This window comes from Mercenaria mercenaria, chromosome 16 (assembly GCF_021730395.1).
Source record: "Mercenaria mercenaria strain notata chromosome 16, MADL_Memer_1, whole genome shotgun sequence".
Taxonomy (NCBI): Eukaryota; Metazoa; Mollusca; class Bivalvia; order Venerida; family Veneridae; genus Mercenaria; species Mercenaria mercenaria.
This window is the reverse complement of record NC_069376.1, coordinates 73,722,705-73,732,857: the sequence shown is the minus strand read 5'-3', so window position 1 is coordinate 73,732,857 and position 10,153 is coordinate 73,722,705. Positions and strand designations below refer to the sequence as shown.

Genomic DNA, 10,153 nt, shown 5'->3' with positions numbered 1-10,153 from the left:
GAGCAACGAAATAGAAGGGGCGTATGACATAGCCGACGTATGTTTTGCTCAAAACCAGAAACTGAGGTGTTTTTATGGATGAATACTACGTTTTATGCTATATGAATGTGTACGTAAATAGTCGCATCATATCAATTCCACTGTATTGAAATGTAAAACAATGTGACTGAAATGTTTTATTATAATGTATTGCTTAACATTTGTCTACGAAAATGGTAAGTTGAACCGATTAAAATAAGTTTAACTTCGTTTGCTAATATCCAAATTTAGTAAGAATGTGACATGTTTTCTTTGTTTTTCATGTAACGTATGTTTCAAGTTAAGTAAGAATTATTAGTGAAAGACGGTCAACATATTACTGCAGAATAATTCATATCAGACAACAGTTTAGTGGAAAACCTTTCAGACTAACAATTCAAAATTGCATAAGAATGGTTCTATAAAAAGATACACAGGTTTACCAGGATCATGCATACGTTGGCTATGTCAATGGTATAGTTTTATGTTTTATGTCTTTAAAAGCAAAACGCTTTGTCTCAGCCCTTTATACAGCAAACATAAATTGTCATAATGTTCCTATTATTGTGTCGTTGGGTAATTTCTGCTTGCTGTAAAGTATGTTACATTTCTACAGTTTCGTGAAACATCTCTGCTTCAGCAGTGTCCGACATCGGTAATTGAAACATTCTCTTTGACTTTTCTAGACGCGATCGGGTGGTAATTTTAAACAGTATATGGGACTTTTCTCTCAAGACACATCTTCATTGCTGTGCCATGGGAACAACGCTTTCTTTTTCTGCACGAAAGTAACCTTGTAATCATAATCATCGACATCCGGATGTACATTCACACTCTCGCCAACATACTAGTCTCCTTCATAAACAGCTGCGATGTAGTCGCCTGTATCGTAATATGTACTTGGGGAACTAGATTTCAACTTTTGTGTTATCTGATTTCCCAGTGTCCAGTACTGTGTATGAGTCACACATACAGCATGAAGCAGGAACATCTTACCATCTGAGGCCTTCTTACGCTCACTGTAGTGCTTCTGAATCTCGGCTGAATCTGAATCTGGCATTCTGAAACATACGTTACCGTAAGAGACTAAAGGTCGTATTAAATAAAATATTCTAAATAATGTTTCATGTTGTAATAAATTGCATGTAACTAATAGAATACTTCTATTCTAATAAAAAATAATTCGGAACTTACTCCCATTTTAAAAGATTTATTTTCACATCTACTCAAAGATGTAAATTGTAAAATGTACATTAATGAACTTTTCTGTTATAATACATCTTTGCAACGAGTTTCTAGTACGACTTTTTTTAATATTTAACAATACTATGCAGGGGACTGTAATAACAACTTATAATATTAATGAAATTCCAGACTCTTTATGGCCAGAATGAGAGATTTATTTGATGAAACAAACGTTACCATAGGTAACGTATGTTTCTGTACTTTTGACGACCATATCTCTGTATGAATGCTTTGAGTACGAATTTACGCCGTCTGTTTACATAAAAAATATTCCAACAGTATGGACAACACATAATCCACATAAAATGAGTGTTTCAGCAAAGAATGTACACTTACCTTCAGGGCAGGTATTTCAGGATAATTCGGTATTTAGCATGTACATTTCCCAGCAAAAATCAAAACGATAGCGCCCTCAAAACATGGTTGCCATTTTCTTGAGGACGTCAGTGTACAAATAAAACATTTACTGCATTCGTAATGCAGTATACCATTGATTTTATACATTTTTGATAACGTATGTTTCATAACGTATGTTTCATTTCGACTTTGCGATGTTGTAAAAAATGGCTGTGTGGGTGTTATTCTGAGGCTTTAACCCCGATTAAAATATAAACCCTGAAATATAATATCCTTTAATAGTACATATATAGCTTAAAAGTTGACCTCCAAAAACCAGGGTAACGTTTGTTTCATTCTTAAATGTCCTTGTGCAATTTTTAGCAAAAATTTAAAATATTCGGAAAATGCAAGTTCTTGTAATGTTTCTGAGGGTAATTCAATATATATTTATTGTACTGACATTTGTTCGAGGCAGAAATGTTTATAAATATACCCTGCTTTGACTTCTGCACAGTGATGATAAGAAAGGAATCACTTTCTTCCTGCATTTTGGCGACATCAGATTATTTTATACAGCAAAAGGGTTTTGTCATTGGGAAGACTGATTGGCACGCGCAAATAATCAGTAAACATACTTTTTTCACACTAATAGTAAGAAAATGCATTAGTTTGCCCGTTAACAATGTAGTAAAGGCGGCAAGTTGAAAAATGGATGTGGCGACAGTAACGTATGTTACGTTTTTGGGGACTGGAAGAGCTAGTGTGCCAGAATTACACTGCACATTAAGAAAATTGACCATGTTTCCATTTGCCGACATTGACATCTACAATAAAATTTTATCAATGGCATGTCGGATCTTTCCAATTAAGAGATATCCTTTGGAACATCAAATGGCACGTTTTATTGAGAATCAGCGTATAAAACATTATAAAAGGACTTCTTTGCCACAGATGATATAGTAATCCATCATATTTTCAGTTACTAAAATTAATAATACATAATTAAGTAGTATCCATGCACTTGTTATTAAAAGCTGAGATAATGTATTGAAATTCATGAAACATAAATTTTGAATTTCATGAATATTTATTCATGAACTATTTTTGTAAAAAAAAAAAAATGAAAAAAAAAAATGAACTAGTCAATGTAACCAGTGGTAGGAGTGAAACCTGAGAGATCTGCATGTAATGGGATTCTTTGAACAATATCGGTATAGCTTGATACAAGAAAAAATCCTGTAGGTCAAAGTGTTGTTCAGTTAGTGCCTAGAGATTGTTTTAGTCTCTGCTGAGTCACTGTGACAATGACATTTTCCACACTCAACAAATGAAATGTTGAGTCAAACAGTAAACTGGAGTGGGATTGGGAGCATAATAAAATGTATAATACAATTGAAAATGGAAGAACAACTTCAAACTGGTTTTTAATTTATTTCCACTGTTAATCCATAGTGAATGAAGGATCTATGTAGATGCTATGTTCTTCCAGTATAAGATATAATACAATTGAAAATGGAAGAACAACTTAAAATATAAAACATAAGTTAAACATGTATAATTTACTTTAAAATCAAGATTTAAATTTTGATTCTAGTTTTTAGGGTTATTACTTACAACTAACCACCAGTTCGTGTTTTGCTTCTTCAAGTTCTCTTTCAGATGGATTCCAACCGAGACAACGGAGAAGAGCACCGAGATCTCGTGCAGACATCTTGTTTTTCCCTCCTTTCTCAAACATCAGAAAGGCTTTCCTGAGCTCTGAAATACATGGATATATTCATGTTTTATTAAATATATGGTAACAGTTAGGTTACCGGACGTAACATATTAAAACGTCCATGAAACATAAAAAATGATATTTTAGAAACTCTACCTTAATCAATAGTAGAGACAATTTTCTCAGGTAAATTCACGCGGTGTAGCAACATAGGATTATCTCCCTTAAAATATTCTCAAGAAATAACAAACAATGCTTATAATCAGACTTCTAATGTTTTTATTAACTCCATTAATGTGGCAATAGTGGTCTCTGCATACGTTAAATGTCCGTAAACTACAAAACCTCCAGCGTTATTAAGTACATTTTTTCATTGAATATTAGACTGGCATCAGTCGTTAGAGTCATAAATGTAAAGCACTTGGCCATAAAATCAATCCTCTTTGATAGCACTTTCTGAAAAAATTTACAATATCTCTAACCTCAGAGATGAGCCTAAAGAGAAAATGTTTTTTTTTTTAGAAAATATCAGTGTCAGTATGAAGAAAGAATAAACTATTACAGATAACTTGATCTCAACAGACTTTGTAAGTCTAATTGAATATCTCACAACCCTTCTAACTAAAGTCAGAAATCTTTTTCTTACTTACAGTGCAGTTGAACGTCCGCAATGTATTCATGTTTACTTTCTATATTCTTTAATTATGTTTTATTGTCATTTAGGTTGTGGAAATTGTTTGTGAGCAGAATTTAAACATGATCAGAATCCATGATGCGCTTCAAATGTTACTGTGAAAGGGCTAATTTTCGTGGATTCTTGTCAATCCACAATCCACGAAATCTGCATACCACCAGATTTATGTCAAATGTATCGATATTAAGGAAATACTTTCTGGAGCTTGTAATTACAAAAGACAGGCATTATTAATGATCCTAACACGACCCGATTTGTTTTCATGTTAAAAAAAGAAGGCTGAAAACTTGCGTTATCATACAACAATTCATTTTTCTGACGTCACAATTATTACGTCATAGCGTTAGACGGCATGGCGGCGCGCTTGAAAAGAAATCAACAGAAATCAGGCAAATATTTGATTCTTAATTCCATTCGTTTTATCTGCATCGGCTATCCGTTTTCAATTGCTTGAAATTTTCTTGTTGATATGGATGTATGTGCCTTTAGATGACAATGGATGAGTCAGTACATAACCTTTAGTTGTATATTCTAGATCTAGATCTATAACTTATTTTTTGTTGGAGAAGGCGTTTATGTAACGTGTAATGGAACATATTCGTTTAAAATGCTGGTATTTGTTAACTACGCTTTGAAAGTAAATAAATCATACACATTTTTTAAATCCTTTAAGTAAGTACAAAACAACTAATGATATTGCTTATGACTACAAAAATATACATGCCGTACAAAGGAACATCATCAGTATATTTTAAACACTTATTACAGTTAGGGATTGATTATCCCCTTTTGTATTTAAAACATTTTTGCATTTTATTAACAGTTCCCTGCCGAAGCAAAGCGTGATATATAAACGAAATTCCAACAGCCAAATAAATGTTTAACATACCTCGTCGTTGGTCCTCTGTAAGTTCGTGTTCCTCTGATATCGAGTTTGATGGCTGAAAATTAATAAAATACCATTATTACTTTTATTTGTATCTACATACTACATGTTATTTACACACGGAAAACACACGAAAAACTAAGTACATTTGTACTATTTACACTATTCAGATTTCAGACCGAAAGTTGAACGTTGGCGTTGCAACCATTTACTTTTTAATAGAACGAACATTATTCTGTACACTAGTCAAAAACTATTTATAGAATAAGGCTAATGAAAAAATCTAAACAAACTTAATTATGAACGCTATAGAAAAGTAGGACAAATTAATCCCCCATACTTCTGTTCTGTATTTTGTTTTGAATATAGATCTACTGAAACACTGCAGCAATTTTGTATTATTTTATAGTAGTTTAAAAGTTAATTTCTTTTATTTACGTCTCATCTGTATACATCATATACATAGAACATAATCAATTATTTAACAAATAAAAAGTATACAGCCGCTCTATACAGAGCTACAAGATACAATACATACATAAAACCTATCAGTCCATTTAAAAATGTTAATAAAACACCTAGAATTAAAATACACATAAAATACAGAATAAAAAAAAACAAGAGCTGTCAACGGACAACGTGCTCGACTATTCTCAGTGCCTGATAGTATAATATAAGCTATGAGTAAAACTTTAACATTACAATAAGCATATTCTTAGTCGAAAAGGGGCCATAATTCAGTCAAAATGCTTGATAGAGTTGCCTCCTCCCTTTTTTTAGTATGTCTGAACTTGCCTGAGCTTGTCAAGTTTATATTATACACCTATTTATGGTTGTCATTTTGTTTAAGAAAATAAAGTCGAAACTGTATTGAAACATTGGAACAAATGGGTTAGATAATACAGAAATATGTCAAATCACATTAACTGTATTCATATTAGGATTCACCCGACAGTATATCTGATAATGCCGCAATAATGTTTTATTAATTTTATTTATGAATTCAAGCAATTCCATTGGTCACGTATCGATCATTGCGCATATGTCAGCGTTTCATTAAATTTATGAATGTCGACACCAATAGTAGTAATGTTCGAAAAACAGCGATAACATTCTTATTTCTGAATTTCAGAAGTTATTTTATAAGGTCATTTCCTATCCACTAATACTGGTTTTGATTTAAAATTTTAATAAAAGGTGTTTTCGTTTACTCTATTTTTTTTATGCGGAGAGCAATATCAGTTATGACGTACAAATCAGTGAGGAAACATGCTTACTTGAAATCATAAGATTTGTTTCTGTTGTTCATGCATGTGTTAGCTCTGCCTTTAACATACATATTTTACATCAAGCCCTTCGGGGCTTTGTTTACATGTGTATGTTATTTGGTAGGATTCATACAATGTCATGCATGAACACTAGAACGAACATGATATAATCCTATATTAAAGTCTCCAGTGGTGTGTTTTTTTTTGCCAACTGTTTTTTTATGTGCCCAACTGTGTAAATGTATTTGCTGGTGTTTCTTTCTGTCAGATATATTATGTGCGCATTAACTGTTCTTACGAGGAACGCGTGCTGTCAGTAGTGTCGTTTACCCGGCTTATTATAAAAAATCTTCAGGCTTGAAAAACGATTGTTGATTAATTCAACATAAAGATTCCGTCAATGCATTATTCTAGACTTTTCAAATATCAAATTGTAAACGTATGTTGCGTTATTTAATTCTTTGTCAACTATCATTTTTACACTTATACATACTTGTATGATTAAGCATTTGATTTTTCATTCTTACTTATGTCAAAGGAAACACTATAAAACAACAGTAAAACACTTATTTATTTATCATAGGAAAATAAGTTTGTTCTATTACTACTACATAAATTAAAGAACAACATTGATTCTGGGAACTATTACTTACAAACCATCGATCAAACAGAAATTCTTTAACCCTTACCCAGCTAATTTTCTATAATGAACTTGTCCATCTTTCAATTTGGACAGTATCGTTAACTGTTAAAATGAGTGCATACCCAAAAGATACTGACTGAATGGCGAACAGTGCAGATCATGAGCAGACTGCACGGATGTGCAGGCTTATCATGATCTACGCTGGTCGCAAAGGCAAAATCAATCATGTCCAGCATGATAAGGGTTAAGTCATTCATAAATATCTTATCGCTGTATTTTGTCAATAAGAGTTCTTAGAAAGTCTGAGGCAACGTTCAAACAAAGTAATATTAAATGGATTTAAGAGAGCTGCAGTGTTATTGCAATGTCGTCTGACTAAATATAGTAACAAAGAGAGAAAAAATGTGTAATTTTGTTAAGGCATCCTTAATGAAATAACGGAAAGAAACCATCAGCTAATCATTGAATCTCACACTTGGAACAAAAATGTTCAGTTCAGCCCGAAGCAAGACAAAAATCGGCAATAACAGAAGATCAAAACTACTTCAGTGAGCAGACGATGTCGTACATTTTCTCAAGTAATTACAGCATCCGAAGAAAGGAAAATGTCAGCCATCTAAAATATTAGCTTAGCATAATGGGTTAAGACAATCAACATTAAAACAAACAGACATAGGTTTTAAACAAGGCAGATGCATAATTCAAGATTTTTTAAATTACTTCAAGTCGAAATACGAAATCAGAAAAAAAATCAACTTGTCAAAAGATCTTTTTGCAACACAACTAGTGCATTTTTTTGCTACACGTAGTAATCCTGTGCGGAGTCGTATCAAGGTGTTTACCCCCAGTTTGTTTTGCTGAATTGTCTGTTTTATTTTTTGCATGAATTTCTGGTTAGTCCTACTAGAAAAAACAAGGAAGAATATCCAACAGGGAAAGCCACGTTCCAAGAACGCAGCCTCCCCAAAATGCGCACACGATCACCACACGCACACCACACACGTACACACAATGCAAACATACAAGGATAAAACAGACAAATGAAGGAACATAGTAGACTTTTGTCTTTGCTTCTACTTTTTATAAATTGCGCTTCGAACAAAATTCAGAGGAATATATATACGTTTCAACATATCTCACATTTTTTTAAAATGTGAAGACTGCGATTTAAACGTTTAAGACTTCGACAAAAAATAAAAGCTAAGTGTAGACTTTTGAAGCATTGGGCAGAGCAAACACAACCAGATCCAGACATTGGACAGTATGTCAACAACAAACTGGTTTGCGTTTTACTTCTATTTGTTTACGCTTTTGTACAAGTACATGAGCATCACGTCGATAACACAGACAGGAATTTTATTAAGAACAGGATGCCTCCGTGGCCAAGTGGTTGAAGTCGTGGAATCCCTTGCCCGTCATCGATTTGGGTTCAAGCCTCGCCCGGGGCGTTGAATTCTTCATGCGAGGAAGCTACCCAGCTGGCTTACGGAAGGTGCTCGACCGTAATAAAATAATGCACAGATGGATACCTGGGGACTTCCTCCACTTTCAAAAGACGGATTGTCACAATATATGACCTATAATAGTGTCGGTGTGACGTTAAACCCCCAAAAGATCAATAAGAACCAGCTGAGGTTTATATATTTGGATTGGATTGTCCGGAAAGCTATTAATAAATGGGATTCTTTCAACGACGGACTGAATGTCTGGTACATGACTGGTCACCAGCTTATTGGCCAAGTTCTACTTACATATACTATTATGATCAGACAGACAATAATATTGACTCACTCACCAGCAGCCTGACCTAAACGTTTTTCTTAGAGTGTTTACTTGCTGCCTGATACATGCTCAGTAACAGGTGTAGGTATATCCAATAACAGTTTCTTTGATAGTGTTACAAGTTTTCCGTTATCAGAAAATTGCAAACTTCCACCATTAAGTCTGCAATAATCTGCTAATTTAACATTGCTCTTCAGTTAACTTGCAGGGTTAACATATTCGCCTCTAGCTATTAGTGTACCGCTATAACGTCATGCGACAAATGTGTCATTTCCGGAATAGCAGGAATACGTGCAATGGCGTCGGAACCAAACTCATGACATGGTGACATTTACCTCGTATGTAGAAATATTGAAAACAGACCTGTACATAACATATAAATAGAAAAGAAACAAAACAAGTTTAAAGTAGGAGCACTGCCGCTTTGGAACTGGCAGTAGCTTATGAAAAGGAAACGTAGGGCATTAAAAGTGTTTTGGGCATGCCAACATGATACTTACTCTACCTTCAACCAGTTAGACAAGACAGTTTAAAGAAAATAAATCATCACCGAGATAAGCTGTAACATCTGTGACCAAATATAAGACTTAAAAAGTTAAACATATATAAATAGGGTCAAATAATGGTATCAGTACAGCAATATACGCAATAACTTGCCAGAAGTCGGAGCACCAAGACGATAACTTTTAAGGCAAGGGCATGAGCAGCTAAGTTGTATGACAAAACTCCGCTCTCTCCCACCTTTTATCGTAGCGACTAATTGTGAGGGTTCAATTACCAAACATATATTGTGCTTTACAATTGTTGCATTTTGTCCTATTTTGATAAATTCGGTAACATATTTTAAACACAGCTGATTAAAATCAGCATTTTGTTTAATTTTCCTAGGTTTATAAACTGCCTTCCCATTGTATACGGGATGTATAATCGCCTTTGTATCGCATTTCATTTAAAGTTCGGATCTTGGGTAAAACTGAGTAAAGGACGTCCACAAATTTTGAAAATCAAAACCTCATATCCTGACGTTAAACGATACGTTCAACGTGTGTAAACAGCTTGTTCCAGCGGAAGTTCAATAGGCAGGAACACAAGGAATTTCTTGCACGATATTCACAAGTATAGTCACGTGTTTGCGTATCACAAATTACGAACAATAATATTTTTAATGTTGTTTTGATAATAAGACCCTCATTATGCTTACAACTCTCACACTTTCACTGTATTGTTTGTCAGACTGCCAATGCTAATACCTGAATGTATTTGAGCTGGACTGGTGAGGGAGTTGTACTATCGACCACGCACGTGTTTATATAACAGTTTGGGGATCAAACCAGATTAGTGCTCCAGTTAAGACAAAGCTCTTCAAAAAGAATGACAGATTGAAAATTCAGGGATAAGGCTTCATTTGCCATACCAATTGACCTTTTTCAAAGTAGTTACCTAGCTTTGTGTAGCAAAAAATGTTAGAACTGCAGTAAACGGCTTACATGTTAAAATTTAGTTAACCGAAGCTGAAAGTTACTTTGAAAAGACTATTTAACATGCGATTATCTTATTGGAA

General features: G+C 33.8%; 1 protein-coding gene across 1 annotated transcript in view; it reads right to left on the bottom strand.

Annotated features, from left to right (window-relative positions):
* Positions 1-865: 865 nt before the first annotated feature.
* Positions 866-10,153, bottom strand: part of LOC123541111 (uncharacterized) — a 166,188-nt gene continuing 156,900 nt past the window's right edge. The window contains exons 2-4 of the mRNA XM_053526038.1: positions 4,903-4,954; positions 3,217-3,360; positions 866-1,104 (exon numbers count right to left, since the gene is read on the bottom strand). Of these exons, the coding sequence (XP_053382013.1) occupies positions 866-1,104; positions 3,217-3,360; positions 4,903-4,954 (435 nt within the window). The remainder of the gene's footprint in view (positions 1,105-3,216; positions 3,361-4,902; positions 4,955-10,153) is intronic.